The sequence below is a fragment of the Ctenocephalides felis genome, unplaced genomic scaffold (genome assembly GCF_003426905.1).
Source record: "Ctenocephalides felis isolate EL2017-DRISC unplaced genomic scaffold, ASM342690v1 CF-g0.4_SCAFFOLD_03571, whole genome shotgun sequence".
In the NCBI taxonomy this organism is placed as follows: Eukaryota; Metazoa; Arthropoda; class Insecta; order Siphonaptera; family Pulicidae; genus Ctenocephalides; species Ctenocephalides felis.
In genome coordinates, this window is record NW_020539725.1 from 56,455,572 (window position 1) to 56,477,809 (window position 22,238).

The 22,238-nt window shown below is 27.7% G+C and overlaps 3 protein-coding genes across 3 annotated transcripts; all 3 read right to left on the minus strand.

Moving 5' to 3' along the window:
• Positions 1–8: 8 nt before the first annotated feature.
• Positions 9–6,135, minus strand: LOC113386332 (kinetochore-associated protein 1-like). The gene is made up of 19 exons (XM_026624118.1): positions 5,954–6,135; positions 5,170–5,405; positions 4,993–5,094; positions 4,750–4,897; positions 3,936–4,021; positions 3,681–3,868; positions 3,147–3,439; positions 2,885–3,055; positions 2,463–2,818; positions 2,147–2,255; positions 1,947–2,057; positions 1,752–1,892; positions 1,398–1,511; positions 1,145–1,312; positions 963–1,022; positions 813–883; positions 640–748; positions 210–565; positions 9–135 (listed from the first exon to the last, which is right to left on the minus strand). The coding sequence occupies exons 1-19, from the start codon at positions 6,086–6,088 to the stop codon at positions 9–11; spliced, it is 3,081 nt and encodes a 1,026-aa protein (XP_026479903.1). The 5' UTR covers positions 6,089–6,135.
• A 1,021-nt stretch (positions 6,136–7,156) lies between these two features.
• LOC113387000 (ankyrin repeat and zinc finger domain-containing protein 1-like) lies at positions 7,157–11,319 on the minus strand. The gene is given in 11 exon segments (XM_026624761.1): positions 7,157–7,367; positions 7,530–7,703; positions 7,909–8,133; positions 8,306–8,796; positions 9,152–9,376; positions 9,379–9,391; positions 10,140–10,288; positions 10,370–10,481; positions 10,550–10,770; positions 10,915–11,127; positions 11,210–11,319. Coding segments are annotated over 11 exon segments (2,121 nt in total). The 5' UTR covers positions 11,313–11,319; the 3' UTR covers positions 7,157–7,172.
• Positions 11,320–12,754: 1,435 nt separating this feature from the next.
• Positions 12,755–17,949, minus strand: LOC113386333 (inactive hydroxysteroid dehydrogenase-like protein 1). The gene is made up of 6 exons (XM_026624119.1): positions 17,946–17,949; positions 16,489–16,611; positions 15,106–15,216; positions 14,689–14,909; positions 12,945–13,172; positions 12,755–12,862 (listed from the first exon to the last, which is right to left on the minus strand). Exons 1-6 carry the CDS (start codon positions 17,947–17,949, stop codon positions 12,755–12,757), a joined length of 795 nt encoding a protein of 264 aa, XP_026479904.1.
• Positions 17,950–22,238: the final 4,289 nt, after the last annotated feature.

Sequence of the window (22,238 nt, forward strand, 5' to 3'; positions counted from 1 at the left end):
ATTATTTTCTAAAAGAAAATTTGCATATTTATATCTTCTCTGCCATAAATGTTAACTAGATGAGCCGCTAAAACTACAAATTTCTCACGCTTATTATCAGTTGAGTTATAAATAGTTTGTGTAACTAGTAGCTTTCTGAAAAGATAAATTAGAAATTTTTACAAAAAAAAAAAATAAACATTTCAAATGCATTATAAAACAAGAATTACCCAATGCAATGCAGTATCAATCCCAAATTCAATGTTTGTTTACATAGTTCAATCAAAACGACTTCTAGTTTGATATCACAGAGATAAGCAATTTCCTGAAGACTTGCAAATATCTCATCAAAACCTTGATAATTGTTTATGATTTTCGGAATCAATTCATTTAAAACTTCTTCAAACCCACTTCGATAATGATAATAATCACCATAATTAAAATGTATATCATATTTTGTCTTAAGTTTGACAATTTTTTCAAATACTTCAATTTTATTTAAGTTTTTCTCATTGACGCATAAGCTTTCCTGCTTAACGAAATTCAAAAATTCAAAGAATGATAGTTCTGGTTTATTCAATGGTTTCTGTAACAACACAATCATTAGGAATTTTGTCAATTAGAAAGTTAATTAAATTAATTTAATGATAAAACCTGTACCTTAGTTTGCAAGATAATCTCACACATTTGAATCACATATAGGCATAGTCCAGTTCTGCTATCAATATCTGCCAAATTATATATTATATTGATGCATTTTTCAAAATTTCTGAAAATTAAAATAATTTGTAATATGTATGTAATAATACAATTTAATTTTGTGCATTATTTACCCTTGATGTATGTAATGGCATAAGGCAGTTCTGTATATACAACTTTCCATCTCAGGTTGAGCACCAATAACCTATAATTAGGATTGTAATAAAAAATGATAGAAGTTTATATAATTAGAGACTGAAACAAATAATAAACATTTACGATACCTTGTGAATATCCTTCATAGCTTCTAATTCATTAACATAAAGAATTCTCTCCACCAGCAACTACAATCAAACAATTATAAGGATATTAAATATTTATTTTTGAACAATAATTTCATTCATATCAAGAAGAAAATATGCTAAAATTCTTGTGATTTTTAGGTAAGAATGATGAAAAAGCTTACCAATAAATCATCTTCGTCAGCACATTCTTCGAAACAATATTTATTTTCAATAAATCTTAAGGCAGTTAATTGATGAGCACCTCTAATTTCACTAGATAATGGATGCTGGGAAGATGCTCCACGTTCATATAAATCCATAATGATTGCACTCCAGGGCAACTTAGCACTCTACTCAAAATAATGTTTGAATATATATATATATATATATATATATATATATATATATATATATATGGAGTAATATAAAAATTACCTTTAATATTTTCAGAATACATTGCATTGCAACAAGTTCATCTGTTATGTGCAGGGCAAAACTACACATTTTTGATTCCCACTGCTGATCTTTATCTCGCTTTTTTAAGCAATCCTGAAACAAAATTTAATTTTTGAATACATTTTATAAGTTTTTATCTAGTGCAAGTATTGTTTATAGTATAATTCCTAACATACAAATTAAATTTTCACTTTTTGTTATATTTAACAATAATTCACGATATTTAACTGTCGGATGCACTGAAAATTTTAGGCCCAGATAATATATCACACATCCAGTCTTTTAGACAAATTGCTACTAATGAATTTTGTTACAGATAAATGTATCACTTACCGATATATGCTTGTTTAATAAATCATTCAAGTCAATGTTCCTTATACAAAGTCGAGGAATCAAAAAGTCTTTCAAGAATGTCTCAATGTGATTTGTTGGTACTTGTTTCATTAAAATTAATGCAACATCTGTAAAGTCATTCTAGAAGAAGAAATTTAGTTAGATGAAATAATTATAATTCTGGCATGTAATTACCTTCATATATCTTCCTGAAGAACAATTTATGCTAAATTGCTCTTTAAGAATAATGAGTTCCTCCAAAGACTTGTTTAAGGTTAATAAATCATCCAGTATAGAGTCCGCTACCTATATGATAAAAATCACTTAGAAAATATACTTTGAAGAATCGACAAAAATAAAGGGGTAAAGTACTGGTAAATATATAAATAACTTACTGTAGGATGATTTGAATCCTGGTCAACCATGTGTAGTATTTCCAGAATAGCTTCACAAAAGTCTCTTCCAATATCAGGCCACAAAGACTTATAGCACCCCTCAAATGACCTAAATAGAAAATATTAAAATACTATTATAAATTAACTCATTTATACATAAAAAACATCCCATTATGATAAAGAATGAATAATAATTTATTTGAATATTCTAATATTTTCTCTGAATTTATAAGAATTTATGTTTATCATATATATATATCAGAATTTATACTGCCAAATCAAGTTTACTATCAAGATAAAACAAACTTAATCTTACAAAGTTTTTCTTTTAACCCAGTCCACAATTTGTTGCAAAGCAGATGGTATTCTTTGCACAAATTTTGGTATAAAATGCCGCAAGCAGGGTAACATATGTGTTGGATCAATATTAGGAATTTTTTGCAGAAAAATTTGCACAGTATTAGAAGTCATATCTTCACAAATTGAGTCAAAATGTCTGGCAAATATAGCAGCCGCAGACATACAATCCTCACTGTCCAACAGACTTAGATACAACTGCGTATAATTCTTGTGTCGGAATTGAGCCCATGGTATATTCATGCGCAAAGATAATAGATTATATGTTTCCAACCTCAACAATGTATCTTGAAAACGTTTTGAATAGTTCTCCAGCTGTAAATATTGAACATACAGTGAGAAATAAAAATTGTAAAAAATGAAGTCCACAATAAAGCTTACTTCGAAATGATCTTTGATACGATTTATAACATAATGCAGTAACTTCTTCATAGATTTTGTATCACAAACTTCATTGTGCAGAGCTTGTAAACACCAATCGGCAATACAAGAATTATCTTTGATAGAATCCAGAAGACTTATCAACTTATCAAAAGTTTCATCTGATATATTCTAGAAGTTAAATATATAATTTCAAATTCAAAATATAATTGAAATTAATAGCTTTACTATTTATATAAATAGAAAAAAAAATATTACATACACTAACAGATTCCCAATATTTCTTTAATTCCAGAGTTGCTTTAGCTTTGTTAATTTCATCCATGCTCAATTTGAATTGTTTTACAAGTGTTTCAGCTTCATCAAATCTACCTCGAGTAATAAGCCTTTGAACACGAAGTTCAGGATGTGTTTCAACTAAAGCCCTGATACGAATTTCTGGGCAATTGATGCTATCGCCCACATACTCAATAAATTTGATGTCCATTGGTATATCAATAAAATCTATTAATTCTATTTTATTTTTTACGTGTATGCTATATATTTCCTTCATGCCTAGAAAAATATTAGATATAATCAAAGGGAATGAAACGTTTGAATAAAGTGTTTCTGATCAAAAATCAATCAGTTTTTTAGAATGCACTGACAGTAAGAAAAAACAGAAAAAAATCTATCCCTTGCATAATTATTTTACTAAATAATACAAAAATTAGAAATATGAAGGCAACTTTTAAGTAATGAGGACAATATTTTAAGTAATAAGTAAAGCCATTTATTAACTAAGCTAATTACTTACTTGGATATTCTGCGAGCATAAGACGTTTGTTATTATCACATGACATTAATAAATTGCATGTATCAGTATCAGGAGTTTTAATGATTACAAAATCATCCACAAAATAATCTAATTTTCTTGGTGACATGTATAATGAATAGTAGCATAATGTGTTCAATGTGCCATCACTCAGCAGGCAAAAAATATTGCTGAAAAATTGTAGAAAATGATGCCAATGATAAATAAAGTAAAAGTGTTTTGTACATTATCATATACCTAAATCCATCAACAGTGGCCATTTTCTTAATTTTACTATTCAACATGGGTACAGAAAAGACATCATCATAATTGGCAATTTCGATCTATAAATAATAATTATATATATATATATATATATATATATATATATATATATATATATATATATGGTTTAGTAGTTAATTTTGATGTTGAAATATGTGAGTGAGTTCTTGAGGGCGATACATCAAACAAAGAAAAGCCAAAGATTTATAAAATAATCTTTATTTCCAAACGTTTCGACATTCAATTTAATGTCATCATCAGTGGATATTATGTATACATGCCTCGGTACTTGCAAAGTACAGAAGTCGTGGCAAAAATTACATAATTCTACTTACATTTTTGTTCAATAAAACTATCATTTTTCTGTTTACATCATACAAAAAATTATAAAAAATGCATAGTGTTGACAAGTTAGTTGTATAAATGTTAGTGCCAATCTCTAGTGCTGTGTACACCTCTCTATATGTAACCAACCAACATAATATCCACTGATGATGACATTAAATTGAATGTCGAAACCTTTGGAAATAAAGATTATTTTATAAATCTTTGGCTTTTCTTTGTTTGATGTATCGCCCTCAAGAACTCACTCATATATATATATATATATATATATATATATATATATATATAAATATATATATTATAAAACAATAAATCATTGCACTATGTACAATTTTCAACAATCAATGTAATAATTTTTCATAAACAATATAAATAAAATATATTTAATGCATACAATCCGCATTAATTCAATCACATTTACTATTGCTAATACTGAACTTACTCTTTGACCTCCAAAAACATACGAGTAATTATTTTCACCAGGAACTGCAGCGACAGGATAAGGAATATTTAATTTAATATCATTTACTGCCTCAAATGAAAATTTTGTATGATTAGATTCTACTGATGTATCAAAGTCTTTGGATAATCTAAAATTTTGTAAATAAAAATATTTATTTCATTTATAATATAGTTCTTTAAAATGAGCTTGATCTGAGTATTATTTCTCATTTATTTTATATACCTGTATGCAGCTCCAGAACTTGCTATAATAACACAATATTCATGTTCTTCTACAATAGTTATGAAAGCTTTTCCTTCATATGTACCTTCATGTTCAAGCACCCTGTTATATAGACATATCAATAAAATAAAGTTACAAATTACTAAAGAAAAAACAGTATTTTCTTATAACACTTACACTTCGAATAGTAATGCATGATCTTGAACATCTAAACCAAATATCTGTCCATTTTGGAAACATAATATTATCATTTTCATTGCTTTATTTACAGAGAAACAGTCAATTGGAGCCTCATATATATCAGATCTTTCATGTACACAGGATTCGCCCGATAAAATAGTGAATGAATTATCAATTGCCAAGTAAATGAAAGAATCACAACAAATAGATTTAATGTGTGGTGTTTTCGCTTCCTGAAATTGAAGATACATCAATATATAAATAATATGTTTTATAATGTGAAATTAAAATTTTGCAATAAGACTGTGGATATACTCTAGTTAAAGCAAATATCATTTTGCTCCAATATACGAAATATCCAGGTAATAAAGAAGTTTGCTTTCGAGACGTCAGTATGAAATAATTAATGTAAAGCCAAAAAAATCATTCTCAAATGACTGTTATAAATAGTGATTTATAGTTTAAAGTGTTGTACGTTTATAGTTAAATGTTGTGTGTACATGAATTTTAAAAACTACGATTTTTCTCACCTGTTATCTTTAGTTTTTAATTTGCATACTAAAAGGTATATTTTTATTGTAATATTGCCATAGGGATTGAATAAATAAGTTAATTAATTAATAAGTTAAAGTAAACTTTTACATAAAGAGAATGATACAAAAGTTCCATTAGTTCCAAATAGTTACATTACAAAATACTATAATTGACTTAATAATTCAAGTGTTGATAGTTAATAATAATCAGATTAATTAAAAATATATTTCAAAATAAAATAGATCACCTCTGAGTCAGGAGTAATAACAGCCAGTGTTGAACACTCGTATAAAGCTCCATTTGCTTGAGCAAACTGCCTTGTACCAAAAGAAACAGTCTCACAATCTAAATCGCAATTTGTAACTTTGCTCCAGAGTGCCATTTTGATTCAATTGACAAGACAAAATCAAAATGAACAAACAAACTCCATTAACTGTATCAACGACAATAACTGATTTCGAGTGACATCGAGTGACAGGCGTTAAGTTAACGATTAGTTTTTTTTAAACCGTTTTTCTCTCGTTAACAAATCCGTTTCGTCAAACGTTACGCTCCGTTTAAACTCGAAAAACCAACTGATTTGTCAATAAGTTGAAACATGGTGATCATTTATTAACTTCCTTTAGGATAAGTTATAGTAATTGCAAAAAAAAAAGAAAATGAAAATTTTTATTTATCTTTACGTTTCAAAGGTTTTTGAACATTTTGGTTTAATAGGGGTGAATTGAGTGCTTGACATGTGTGAATTAAGTGAAGCACCATGGACTATAGTTTTTGACTTTTTAACAAGATTACCATATTGTCTAGGATGAAGATCATAGGTAATTATTTAAATGTTCTGCATTTATGATTGAAAAGTAACAGCCTATTACTTTAACATAATTATGTATTTTAATATTCTTTTATAGTATTTGAAACTATAGTTTAAATTAAAATTATCTTTATTCAACATGTGTAGGTATGTATTGTATAATTGTATTAAAGTAATAAATATGATAAGGCAAAATCAAATACTGATTTTTTAATTTCAAACTTTCCAGTTTTATAAATTTATCTAAGGTGCTGAGCATTGTGTCTTTAATATTCTTGGTACTATTTTGTCTTGGGGCAAGTTACATGAACTAAGTTGTGTAAATAATCGACTTATACACACTATTGATCTCGAGATTTTGAAACTTGTAATAATAAAATCTTCATCTGTTTTTTATCTCAAAATAATAATAAATTATACTGTAAATAAATAATACTCTATTGTTCTTTTCAATATTTATTTAAACATAAAAAGAAATATCCTGCACAATATATATGGTCAAATATTCTAAATGCAAAATATTTATTATAGCAAAATTTTATGTATATGTATATATATATATATATATATATATATATATTATGTTATTAATATAATTATTTAGCACATTTTTTAAATATTTGACTAATTTTTCTTTACTCCAGTGTTATTCTTATTAACTTAGTATTTTTGTATTGCTCAATCGATGAGCTTTTAAACAATCTATTGTACAAAATCTGTTCTGATTATATTCAAATGGCACTTTACCCGAAATATCTGCCCCACATGTAAAACACCTGGCAAGTACCTTCATACCTATTGCTGTCACTGGTGGATTAGCCAACATACGTCGTTCTGCAGCCAGAGCTCTCTATAAATAAATAAATAAATATATATATATATATATATATATATATATTTATTAAATAATTTCCTTATTTATGTATATATATATATATATATATATATATGTATATATAATATGTGTCTGTGTGTGAGTAATGTTACATAACAATCCTTTTATTAAATTTACCTTTTCTCTGTCACTTAGATGCATGAACCTAACTCTTTCATCTTCATCAAATTTTTTTTCAGCTTCCTCTTTTCTTTTTATTTTTTCACGTTCTCGTTTTGCTTTTTTGATCTCTCTTCGCTTCTCTGCGCGTTCACTAGCCACATCTTCATTTAAAATTTCTGGGATATGAGACTGAAAGAAATATACAAAATGTATTCATTTTAACTTTATGCAATAGTTAATATTAATATTGCACTAATAAAATACCAACCATTGATGTAATGTTCAAATTCAAAATGAAAATTAACCAGATCAGAAAATAACATTAATAAAATAATCAATATAAATAATATTATATAATATTGCAACTTGTAGATGAATAGGGCTTATTACATACCTTAGCATAATTAAATTTCTCAGGATTTTGCATCCTGAAAGTTTTGAAAATATTCCTAACATTCGCATTTTCTGTCATGCAGTATGGTGTTTTTCCTTGAGTATTTCTAATGCAAGGATCACTTCCAGAATTTAAAAGAATCAGCACCACATCAGGCTGTTCATTTTGACTCGCCAAATGCAGAAAAGTATTTTTATTACTATTACTGGAAGTGTCATTCAGAAACTGAAATAACATGCAAATTAAATATAAGACGTATATAATATTTTAAATTCATTGAATAATTTACAATTCTTTTTTTTAATTATATAAAAAAAAGTCAAATATGTTTCAAATAAATTATTTTTTCCAGATTTCATTAAGAGTTCATATTAACTGAAAAATTTATTCACGATACCTTAACTAGTTCATCCGTCGTCCAGGAAAAGTTATTATTGCCAGTATTACTCTCTACTTTCTCAGCCGAAATGGAACAATCTATCTCAGTAAAAATCGATTTTAATAAACTTACATCATTCAACTTAATAGCATTATAAATTTTTTGTCTCATATCAACTAAAACTTCATTGATCTCTAATTTAATTTTGGGCGCTTTATTTTTTTTTTTGGGACGTTTCTTTACTTTAGGTTTTACTGGAGAATTATCAGATTCCTGTAAAACTTCTTGTAAGTTTATTTCTTGATTGTTGGAAAATAGTGTTGGATCGGTTTCAATATCATCATCTGATTCACTATTACTTAGACTACATGGTAAAGGTCTTTGAGTAATTTCTCTAGATTTTGCTCTGTTTATTTTTGATTTCCTTGGTGAAATAGATTTACTTCTTCTTTCCTGTGGGGCTTGAGATTTTGGTGATGAGTTTCCTACGCTGACCTTTGGCATTGGGCCTATATTAATTGAAGTTACAATTATTTAACATTAGGGGGCGTCCATTAATCACGTGAGGTTTTTAGAGGAGGGGGGGTTAGACAAAAAATCACGAAATATCACGTTGGGGGTATTGGTAAGAATCACGTGTTTATTTTTAACTGATTTTTTTAAAAAATTCAAACATTTTCAAAAAAAGAAATTAAAATTTTGTTTTTTCACGTAACTAAAATACACGTGATGTTTGGGGGGGGTAATTTTGAATATCACCAGATATCACCAAGGGGGAGAGGGGGTCCAAAAATCCTTAAAAACTAGCTCACGTGATTAATGGACGCCCCCTTATCATATGTTCTTCATATTAAACACACTCACCAGCTTCAAAATTTTTATTTATTTCAATAGCAGTAATTATATCATGAACCCTTTTGACTTCATGGAAAGTTGCTCTTTTAGTTGGAAAAGGAATTGGCCTAACTCGTGGATCAGATTTATTCAAGGCTGGTATCTTTCCACCAAATAATACTTGTTTATTATATGGCCCACTCGCTCTATATAATATTACATGACAATTTAATAATTCTTGTTCCCAGCTAGACATATTGTTTGAACATGCTACAAAAAATTTAAATTGAAATAAAATAATATTCAAATTAATGAAATTTGATATTTCGGCTTTAGATATTAGTTGTTTTCCGTACGATAAGTTATAGTAATCGCAACAAAGTCGAAAATGAAAATTTTTATATATTATCTTTATGTTTCAGAGGTTCTGAACATTTAGGCATACATTAGAAAAAATGATGTATGTGTGTGTGTGTGTGCGGATACAAAATTTCGTCGACGATTTCGGTAACACGGTTCAATCGATTTCAATTATTCAAAAAACATTCGATTCCTATATATTAATAAGACGTGGAAACACAGTTTTTAAGAGAACGGAGGTCCGATTTTTATAATTCAAAAAACATTTTACTTGTATTGACAAGATGAGAAACTGATTTAATTTTTGGGAACGCAGGTCTAGCGGTTTCGGAGATCTAGTAAAAAAAGTAAAAAAAATGCCATTTTGAGGTAAAAAATGATCATTATCAGATCAAATGATCAAATTATCAGATATTTAAATGATATTAAAGATAGTAAAGAAGTGCAATTGCTTTGAAAAATAGTTCAAAATTTCTAAAATATTTCCAAATAGAAAAATTTTTTTTAAAAATTTTAAATTTCTCAAAAATCTAATTTTTCCAAAGTTTAAAACAAATTTGATCTTATTTAAAATATTTAATTTTTGTTAGGAGAAATTCCAGCAATTTGCCTTAAGGCACGATTCCATACACCACTAGTTATATCTTGAAATACTAACTTGAATATGGGTAGCCTCATTATATCTTCTCAGACTAGCCCCAGCACTTTTTGCGGCTCCCCGCTTATTATCATGTGAGCCTTGAGATCCCCCTTGGCCTTGTCTCACTGTATAACTGTGGAAAGTTTTATGAAAAAGAACTTTCTCACCTATAATTATGTAACAAAATATTAATGCGTCATTGGCCTTTTTTCATATTGAAATTTTTTTAACAAATTTGCATTACTAACCATTAAATATAGCTCCAGCAAAATGACCTCCACCAACTAAGACTATACAAATTTGTGAGTTTTTCTCCCAACGTCTGGTCGCTGTTATCAATTCATCATCAGTTAATTGAGTCTTAAATAATATTATCGTCATTATCAAAAATTCAGGAAAAAAATTTAAAATCACCATTATCGCCAAACCTTTTTCTGATGTAATAGACATCTATATATTGAAAATAAATCATTGTTTTCGTTGCTAAAAAACACTTGGCAATATTTTGTTGCCAATAATACTAGCTGTCGATTTTTATCATATTGTTCTGATGATTCATTTTCTGAATCGCTGATTTCTTCCTCATTTTCATTGTCAGAAATAGTTGAAAATTCTTGCTCATCATCGGAATTCGATGGTAATAGATCACCTTAAAAATTATTCTTCATAATTTGAATCATGAGCATTACAATTATGAAGTAACATAAAAATCAGAAAATAAAAGATTCTATTCTATTGTATTCTTATTATAATAAGAATAAATTTTGTCTATATATAAGAAGTTAATAAGTACCTTTAACAGCCACATTTTTTAAGATATCAAACTGATCCTTTGTACATGGCTTTTTACCAATCAATTTCCTCTTTAAATTGAATCGATGCCATTCAAGTTTATAATGATTTCTTTGATCAATCACATTATCAAATGTTTCTTGACAAAATGAGCAAAAAAGAGAATCAGATACAGCGAGGGTTTGTAATTGCAGTAAAGTTTGTTCGGCATCTTCTGTTAATAAATGATATTGATTTAACAATATGAAATTGTTACTTTTAAATATAACTCAAATAAAAATTATTTTATAACATACGTTGATAATCATCTGAATTTTTCATACAATCTGCAACTTTTAATCCTTTACATATTGAGGAAAACTGTTCACTGTTATAAATTTTAATTGTACTTTGCGACATCTTATTAACCAAAATATCAAAACAATTTACAATACACATTAAACAATATGGGATGAAACTAACAAATAATTTTCAACAATTGCGCAATACGGTGAAACTTTTCGTAATAATATGTGCAACAAGAAATAAATTAGAGGTTAGTTTTGCATGATTATGGCGTTAGAATTTTGACGTTTAAATATTAGCAATGGCGGTAATTTCAAATAGAAATTTATACGAAATTTTGAGCAGTTTTATAAGTAGCAGCATTAAATTTAATGATTTTAGTTATGTTTACTGCGTATTTATTACATTTATTTTTGTTTACAATAATTTGTTAATAGATTCAATTTCCGTACTATAACCCAAAAAAAATACACAAAATGTGTACACATCATTAAAATCTCTATAAAATATCTGATAATTTGATGTGCCTATGTCCAATAAACATTTTTGACAGCCAAATGACATTTTTTTAAATTATTTTTATTGGGAGTCCATAACCGCTGGACCTGCCTTCCCAAAAATTTAATCAATTCTTCATCTTGTCAATGCAAGTAAAATGTTTTTTGAATTATTGAAATCGGACGCTCGGTTCTCCTAAAAACTGAGCACTTTTACCCCGTATCTTCGGAACGACTAAACCTGCCTTTGCCAATTACCTATCAGCACGTCTCCTTATCAATACAAACCAAATGTTTTTTGAATTATTCAAATCGGTTGATCCGTGTCCCTGAAATCGTCGACGAAAATTTGTATCCGCGCACACATACACACATACACAAACATACACAAACACATCCATTTTTTCTGAAGTATTCCTAAATGTTCAGAAACCTTCAATACGTAAAGATATATAAAAATTTTCATTTTCCATTTTCGGCCCATTACTATAACTACCCTACGGGAAGTTAATAATAAAGTGAATGAATAAAAATTAATCTATTTGCAAGTTCTATTATAGATTTCTTAATCGTAATTTCTTAAATGTAAGTTAACAAGCCAAATAAATGTATATTCGTTATTAATTAAAAATTTAGGTTTAATGTATTTTTTATTATATCAACATTTGTATATACAAATTTATACAATAAAATATTTATATTCTTACCCTTTTTAAACCTTTTGCAAGTTTTTAATATTAAGTTATTTATTAGGCATATGTCATGTCTTTAAAGCATACAGAATAGGCACATATATACATCTACATCTGATCAAAGTTATACATGAATTCTTTCATTAATTATCTCGAATTAAGATTGTTTCGAGTCAGGCAAACATATTTTCAAACTTAAAAAACTATGTTAAAATATATCACTTTTGCAGTGTTCATGCATTCAACTTTGCACTTGGAACCGTAAAATTTCTTATTATCTATATTACTATAGTAGTGGTCAGAATTTCATTCAATTCAATTTTTGGATTATAATTTTCTGGCTTATAATAATATGATGTTTATTAATCTATGCAGTCTTTTGTTCTCGCTGTAGGTATTCATTCCGGAAGCTCATGTTCATGATTCCACCAATGAGCGTCCGTAACCATACTGGTGGCAGCGATGTAAATGTGTACTGTGAAAATTGACACTTTAATATTATCAGATCTATTATAAAGAATTGAATAATATAATGACTATCAATAGAATAATTTCACCTGAATTCCATGACTCCAATACCCTGTCGTACTATCAGTACGTCCTAAAGTCGCGACCGCATGCCGAGCGTATGTTCGCGCATCAGGAACAAGTAAACTAGCTGTTGAAATCCGGCTAGAAAAATGGTTCATTTTGGTTGACACGAAAAGTGGAGCCAAGTGCTGGACAGTAAGCCCATAATCGGCACATTCGAATCGTAAAGCTGCTGTGAAGGATTTCACATACACCTGAGAATAAAAAAAATCAGTCCTTAGAAAGATTATATAAACTAGTTGGTATTAGTATTTTGCCTTGAGGCAAGTTACATGATGTTCCCGATAAGTGTAAATAATCGACTTAATCAATAAAAAATAAATTAATTTATGGGTGATTAAAAATATTCCGAGTGGATTCATTACACATAATTGAAAACGAACGAACACGTTAACTCGGAGTATTTTCTAAAAGCAAATTTTCACAAATCAACAATTTTTATAATGGAACCAGTTTCCGTAGGACATTAATGGTTTAGTATGTTCATTAAGACCAAGTACTCTATCGTTATACCAAGTAAATCGTCTAATTTTGATTTTAACAAACGCCAATAAAACTACTTATTTTCTCAAACTTTGATGAATTTTTAAAATTAAAGTACTTGTCATAAGGCCGTAAAATTTCAGTAAGTTCTATAAGACCATGATATATTAGGTTGTCAAATATCTCCCTTCCGCTTTTTTGCTATTGGTTTATAATACAAAAAGGCGGAAGGGAGATATTTGACAACCTAATATATCGCCAAAAAAGTTCCGTAAAAGTCGGCTTAAATTTTTTTTCAACAGTTAATTACAAGAAAACGGCTCGATAGATTTTCAACTAAAACTAATTAGTATCATTCCCAACTAATATCTTTTGAACAGTTTTTGTTTTTTTTAAATCGTTTCGGTAGTATGGGCTTAAATGTGAACGAAAAGTTTAACACTTTTGTCCAAATTACAAAGAAACGTCTCTGCCGATCGCTGCTCAAGACTGAGAAAAGCTGCTTCATCGAGAAACATCAAATGGCTGTTAAATTTCTGAAATCGGTTTAGACGTTTTTGAGCAAACGTTGATGAAAGGTCTAATTTTGACAAATGCCAGAAAAACGATACTAATTTTTGCAAACTTTTGACGAATTTTTAAGTTAAACGAGTTGTCGTAGGGTCGATCATATTTTAGTATGATCTATAAAACTGTGGTATCTACCGTTAAAAAAAATCATAAAAATCGTCGAAACAAAATTTCAGCCCGCCCGACCGATCTTTGCCAAAATCGAACTAATCAGGTCGATTCCCAACCAATATCTGTCGAACGGTTTTTGAATTTTCAAAATCTATTCAGAATTGCGGGCTAAACCGTGGACGAAAGTTTTGTCACTTCTCTGCGATTCACAAAGAAACGGCTCGGCTGATCGTCGCACAAAACTGACAAACGATACATCAACATACATGGGATGGCTTTTAAATTTTTGAAATCGGTCCAGCCGTTTTTGAAAAAACGTCGATTTACGATAAAAAAAATATGTTCACACACACGCACACACACATACTTTTTCCAAATTTGGTCTAATTCGATTCAGAATGGCTTGAAACGTCGAGAAAACAAAATTAGCGAATCGGATTTTTTGATGAAAACATAAACTTCTCCTTCGGGAAGTTAATTATCTCAATTTCTATAGTCATGATCGCAAATTTTTCGTTGGTTTCAAAATTTTCATTTATCATTTACCTTTGTGGCTGCATATACCGTCATCAATGGCAAAGGTTGCAGCTCAGAACCAGATGAGACATTGACAATGGCACCTTTTTTCCTTTCTTGCATTTGTTTTAAGACCATTCTGCACATGGAAGTAACAGCTCCTACATTTATGTTGACAATGTCCCAAAGATCTTGCTCTGGTACTTCGCTCAGATACATTGGATATGAATACTGTTTCCCTACATTGTTAACTGGAAGAACAATATTAGTACATTTCCAATATTTATAGTTGGAATTGCTGATGTGCCAATTGAATCAAATAATTCGAATCATTCTAAACAAACCTTTAACTACAAACTGAAACATCATTTATAAATTATAAATTAACCTTATGTTCAGCAAACACGTCCTCGCCGTTTCTTATAAAATTAAAAACTAAATTCTTACCTAATATTCCAACTGGAATTCCAGAAAGTTCATTTTCTATATGTTTATATATTTCCTGACCTTTGCTGAAATCAGCCACAATAGTTTTTGTCTTCACAGGATATTGTGATTCTGAACATAAAATAAGAAATGAATCAAATGAATTCAAAATAAATTGACCAAAATATTTGTATCTAGATTAAATGATTTTTTTTATTTATTCTGCAAAAATTTGCAGCTTACTTATAGATATTGAAGCATACTTTTTTTTATTAATTAGTATTTGTTGAATATTTATTTAAATTATTATTATTAATTCTTGGAAAATTTTCAAATAAAATATTAAGGTTTTTATGCCAAACTCTGGCATTGAGTCATCATTTCTTCTGAATGGAATATCTCATTACATTTTAGTATTAATTTTATATTACATGAGCAAATGAAATAGCCTTCGATTTAAATGATAAATGCGGAAATACCTTGAATCTCACTAAATGCTTTAATATAGTACATCATATTTTTTATATAATTTAGAGAGGCAATTTATTTGTAAATAAAGGAAATTTTGAAAAGAAAAACATTAAAAGCATTTAAAATTTATACTCCTAAATTTTCAACTCCTAAAATTCAACTTCACAAAATAAAACGTATTATTGAAAAACGTATTTTAATTCAAATACAACGTTTGTTTAGATCTTTATCTATTTTATTTTAAAATTTTTGCATACTTCAAATTTCAATATCTTTTAGAAGATTTTAGTTAGAGTTAATATCAAAATTACAATAAGCTGCATTTGTCTTAAATATTTCAATTTAAAAGATTATGCAAAAATAATCCGGATCTATAATTTATACAATTATAATTAATACAATGAATAAATAAATAAATAAAAATTATAGCTGTATTAATTGTTTTTGGGATCTTACTGAAATAATATTTATTACTATTAAGTAAGCAATGTACAGTTCTTTTACCTTTATGGTGAACAAATGTATTAAATAGGATGTAAACTAACAAAAATATAGTCAAAGTGAATATTGTTTATAATATATTGTAATGAAAACTTAATTTTCCTTTCAAAATGATCGATTTGTATAAAAATTGCATAAGTTTATGATAAATTATAGTTGATCTACAGGTTCACCATTGACATGCAGAAAGCCTTGTGTAAAATGATGTGAAGAAAAGTTGATATATGTCAAAGTAAATTACTTTTGATATAGTCATTAGGAAAAATAATATATAAAAATTAAGTTAAGCATTATACAGCAAAATGATATCAAGTCTAACTTATTTTAGCATATGATTCCCAATTACAAATACACAACAGTTTATTCCATAGTTGAGCCATCTTCGTTGATTTTTATAAGTATCTCAAACTTAAATTTCTACCTATTTTTTACCTATTTCATTGGCGACTATTGTCAATTTCTCCAAAGTTCTGCTGATCAGCACGATGTTGAGACCTTTTCTGGCCAACTCTAACGCATATTGTTTTCCTATGCCGTCTGTTGAACCAGTCACCACTATAAAACAAGATCATAATGATTAATTAAATTGATCAAATGTCTATAATTGATAAACTTAATGAAAATAAGAACTAAAATCAGTTGGATCAAATGGATCGAGGAGAAGGAAGGATATAAATTAGAAAAATAGAGTCACACTTTCTGAGCAAAATTTTGTGAACAATGTCTATCTTACTTATTAGAGATATATATTTATCTATTTTATTTCAAAATTTATGCATACTTCAAATTTCAATCAAATGTTTTAGAAGATATTTGTAAGAGTTAATATTAAAATTACAGTAAGCTGCATTTGTCTTAAACATTTTAATTTAAAAGAGCTTTATGCTTTGGTATTGGTATTATGAAGATATAATGACTGTGTTAACCAAGTTTTTATGTTTATTAAATAATATTCTTGAAATCGTCGTATATGTGAGTGTATATATGTGTGTGTATATGAATGTGTGTATATGTATGTTTGTATATATGTGTATAGAGTATAAAGTATTTAATTAGATGCTGATGTATGAAATGCAATTGCGTGCATATGTCAATCCGAATGCATTAAAATTAAGTAATGTACAATTGCGCCAACAATCATGGTCATAAAAAGTAAAATCCAAAAGAGCACAACTGCTTCAGTATGCGATTACAAAGGTAGATATTGACTACTGATAAATTTATTTTGTTAAAAATAATATAAAACTAGTTGTGCATGGCATCGTGCCTTATGGCAAACTGCTGGAACTTCCCGTACCGTATCGAAATGATCGAGGAATATTAAATGTTTTCAAATAGATTATTATAAATACTGTAACATTTTCTAATAGTTATATAAATTATATGAACTGAATTACAAAGTTGAAATTATTTATTCAAAGTATATAAGTCAGCTTTAGAACTTTAGCCAGAATTAAAATTCAAATCTGAATTATTTTCGATATACAAAAAAATTTAAAATAATTTTTTTTCAGCAGAATGTCTTTTGGATCATTCAAATCGGATACTCCGTTCTCTCATAAACTCGGTTTCTATTTTCTGCACTCTTTGCTCCGTATCTCCGTAACGGCTAACCCTGCCTTTGCCAAAAACTAATCAGCACATCTCCCTATCAATAGGAATCGATTGCTTTTTGAATTTTTCAAATCGGTTTATCCGTACGCCCGAAATCGTCACACACACACATCTATTTTTTCTGAAGTATGCCAAAATTTTCAGAAACCTCTTAAGCAAAACTTTTCATTATCGGGAAGTTAATGAATATAGCAGTTGCAATTTAAGATATGTCGATATAAAAATAAAAGAAAAATCTGCATTTACTCAGAATCAGTGAATGTTCTACACATTACCCATGATGATAAAAATAGATTGATCACAGGTTCATGAGGTTATTATTTTTATTTTATAAAGAGTTTATCTTCCAATAAAGAAATTAGTATAAATTCGTTATTTTATTAAACAAATTGACACAGAAATATGAAAGCGATGATGCAAGCAAAGAAAGTAAAATCCGCGCCTAATAAAAATCAGTTACAGAGACGTCTCAAGATTAATATTTCTAGTAATTGCCCAAAACTTTTTGTTCATTATTTGGAAAATTTTACACTTGTCCTGAAATGGACAAATAATTAAATCTGTACAAATAAAATAAAGACATTTAAATAAAAGACCATTGTCAGAGATTTCAAAAATTGACTTTGAAATGTTGGGCACAACATTTTCAATTTTGTCCTGATAATGTTGTGCCCAAAAACATGTCAAAAATTATTTCATGTTGATTTGCTGTCTAGATATAACATATTTCAATTTTATATTTATGAACAATTAATATTTATGTTAACTACATATCAATTATTTACATATAGTCGGATATTTTTTGTAGTAAAATCATGTAAATCGATACAATTGTTGCATTAATAAATGTTTACCATATTATACTTGTATTGAGTTATTTGGGTCAATGTTATGTATTAACACTATATAGAGAATTTAATGTCGTGAAAATGTTTATTAATATTATTGCTACAAACTTTCAAATTTTCTCTCTAACTATATGCAATTATCGATCTTTTATAAAATTTTATTAAAAATAGGATAATTACTAAACGCTAAATTTGGTAAGTGTAATTTGGAGATGTAATGGAGTATCTAATTGATTGAATCTATATACCTATCTTATTGCTGAACTATTTTTTTTTATTATTCAGAAATTTTTATACCTGTCCTGAAATAAACAACATATAAATATATAAAATATATAAGTCTGTAAGGGAAAAAAAATTAAAGTCTTCTAACCATTGTCAGAGAATGGACTAAAATGATAATTTATAAATGGATAGAGTACCAAAGAATGGAATAAAATCTTATTTATTTGAAGTACTCCATTAAATTACCTACTATAAAATCATTTTATTATGAAATTAAAAGTAGAATTGCGAAAGCATTTTTACTTGACTTCAACAAGGATAATACAGATAGATATCGATTTTTGATAGTTTGACAAAATTTTGTATTCACAATAATCTTGTTCACTTGTATAACTTGTTTTCAATGGACTTTAAGATCCCTATGATATTTTTATCAGCCAAAAAAAATTAAAATGATTTAAAATAACTTAATATTAAATTATGGTGTCTAGAATAATATATTTAAAAAATATTCATTTATATTTTGAAGGAAGGTAAACACATGATGTTAGTTTATACCATTTCACCAAAAGAATCATTTTTATAAAAAACTTAAAAATGAATTATTTGCAGAACTCCTGTTTTTGTATGAGTTATTAATGGAAATATTTCTATAACAATTATTTTTTAAATAACCATTCGTATTTATATTTCGTACCTGACAAATAAGCAAAGTCGGTCTCGCCAAGAGAAAGCTGAGAGTCTGATGGAGTTAAAGTCGTATTGTTTCAAGGCGGTTCATGATCTCACTTTAATGTCAAATATCTCTCAGAAAAGTTCTTAAGAGTTAAAACATTGATCACAAACACTCAAACATACGATTACAAGACATAAAAAATGAATAAAATAACTAGCTTTGTCTGTATCAATTCATATGTGAAAGCAACCACAGATCCTTTCAATAGGTCTTCGGCTTAATAATTTCTTTAATTAATTACAAAGGTTAGTGTTCCTAATAAATCTAATATAATATGTTCGATAGCCTTGAACTGAATACATACACCGAATTCGAATTGATCGTGGTATTGGCCGCATAATGCTAACCGAAAAATTTCATAATCAAAAAAATGAATAAAACATTATGCGGCGGCGGTTATTTATTATATTGCTGCGGCAAAAGTAAATAAAAGTTTTCAACTTTGTAATAGAAACCGTATTTGAACTACATTAATAAATGAACTATAAATAATTGAATTCATAATCAGTATTTGCATAATTGTTCTATTTTTATTCATCGTAGGCTTATAATAATTAAGGAGCCCCGTTTCGACTAACAACCGTGTGAAGTAATACCGTGTAAGTAAAAAAACTTGATTGAAAAGTTCGGCAGAATTTTTCAAAATGATCCATAGAATTGCAAAGTGCCACAAGTAGCTAAGAATTTTGTCCACATACATAACACTCTAATAATAATTGGATTGCATTACATTACAACAGTTCATAGAATTCTAGGAATATTTCTGACTGCTGTTCATAATAGTAATAATAATATTTCCACAAATTATAACATCTGATCCTTTAATATATCAACTAAACATTTATATGATGCAGTATACATTTATACTATAAAGAATATCCAATTTTAATTAAATCTTAAGTACAGCCAAAACTCAATAAATAGAAATCTATCTTACCAAATTTTGCAAGTGAAATCATTCATTTGATTGCATTTACAATTTTAGGATGTCAGAAAAAAAGCTATAATATAGAACCATATCAGTCATATGTGTTTTATAAAAAATAGTGCTTTTTCCGGGATATTTGGTAAAACAATGTTTTTTTCTTTGATATATTTTGTACCCATGTGAACATTGTTCTGTTATTATCGTAACGCCGGACGGCACCTAAAGCCGGACACTCTATTTAACACGTATTATTTAAGCCAGCATAAATCTTTTTACTTCAAAATACAAGTGAAAGGGGCGTGGGGGGGGCACACAGGTATAGGATCATGCACCAAGACTCACCTGTGACGCACAATGTATGATGATTTTGTAAAAAAAAATATTTTAGATTTAAAAATAACTCAAAATGTAAAAGATTGTATGATAAATATTTTATATTACATTAATGCAAAAATAAATTTTGGTATATTTCCAGATGAAAAACAAAATCAAGTTCATTCCATTTGATTGTTAGACTACTATGGAGAAAGTATACTTTTAATAATTTCATCCAAGCGCGAAATGCCAATGTTTTAAAAACCAATATGTCATGGAAAACATTGTATTTATTTATTCGAAATAATTTGATTTTATGTCAGATAAGTTACAAGTCACTCATAGCCGAAATCATGAAAATAATCGACAAACTTTGGAAACCATTCGTTGTTGTTGCAGATTTCCAAAGATGAATAAATCAAATTGAGGCAGTCTAAAAATATTATTACAGAGGTTTAAATATAATTTAGCTTTATTATACAACAACGTAATTAAACGTAAAGGATACCCCTTGAACTTTAATTTATAGACATCAAATTTAATTTGACTATTATTTTGGGAATTATTCCTAAATTAAATATAAAAATAGTTTATCAACGTTATTCGAAAAAAAACATTTTTATTATATATATATATATATATATATATATATATATATATATATATATATATATATATTGATATTTATAACTAATTAATCTAAAAATAATTTTTATCCCATAATACACAAGCATAATAAAGTCATTCATTTTTTAAAAACTGCACCCCTTGAAAAATATCGTTTATTAATATCTGTTGAAATTCTTTACGACTTCAAGTCATTATAAGACTTGATTAAATATTTAAACAGTTGATCAAATATTTATTTTTTAAACGATTATACAATATACAAAATTTATATGTTTATTTTATTACTTCATAATTCATTTTTTGTTTAGTCGAAAGATAAATCTTTGGCATTTTTCTCAATCAATCCCTTTTACTCGCAAAATACTACTAATTATGGAAATTTGTTTATATTGTAATTAAACAAAACCAATAAGATGAAAAAAAACACTATTAAAATATAGTTATGACATGTGTTTATAAACGAGAGATTGTACAACTTCATTCACAAGCAGGTAGTATTAAAATTTCATGGTTACCCGGAAGATTTTAGGCGTTTTTTATTTATCATTATTTCAAATCTTTTTGTCCGAGATACACATTATTTTGATAGTTATTATAGCTCTTGATATCAGGAAGTTAAAAATGATTTATGAACGGAATTGTAAGCCACAGAGTTCAAATGGGATATGTTTCAATCATAACTTGGTAAATGATAAATCATTAATAAATTAGTATTAAGCCTCCATTATTACATAGTTGATTTGTGTTCAAATTAATCTATTTCCGAATTTGTACAACAATTTTCAATGGATTTTTTAAGCTTCAACTCTTCAAAAACGTCATCACAATGAAACTGGATAAAAAAATTGTCAGTAACATTTTTTTTTGATAATGTCTTTATAAAATT

Coding starts and splice junctions, on each gene's coding strand:
- LOC113386333 (XM_026624119.1), bottom strand. Junction 15,217..16,488: donor AATAGTCGCCAATGAAATAG/GTAAAAAATAGG, acceptor TTTTATGTTCAG/AATCACAATATCCTGTGAAG. Junction 12,863..12,944: donor ATTGGAGTCATGGAATTCAG/GTGAAATTATTC, acceptor CAATTTTCACAG/TACACATTTACATCGCTGCC.
- LOC113386332 (XM_026624118.1), bottom strand. CDS start 6,088: ATGGCACTCTGGAGCAAAGTTACAAATTGCGATTTAGATTGTGAGACT. Junction 1,023..1,144: donor CTGACGAAGATGATTTATTG/GTAAGCTTTTTC, acceptor GTTTGATTGTAG/TTGCTGGTGGAGAGAATTCT. Junction 884..962: donor CTATGAAGGATATTCACAAG/GTATCGTAAATG, acceptor TCCTAATTATAG/GTTATTGGTGCTCAACCTGA.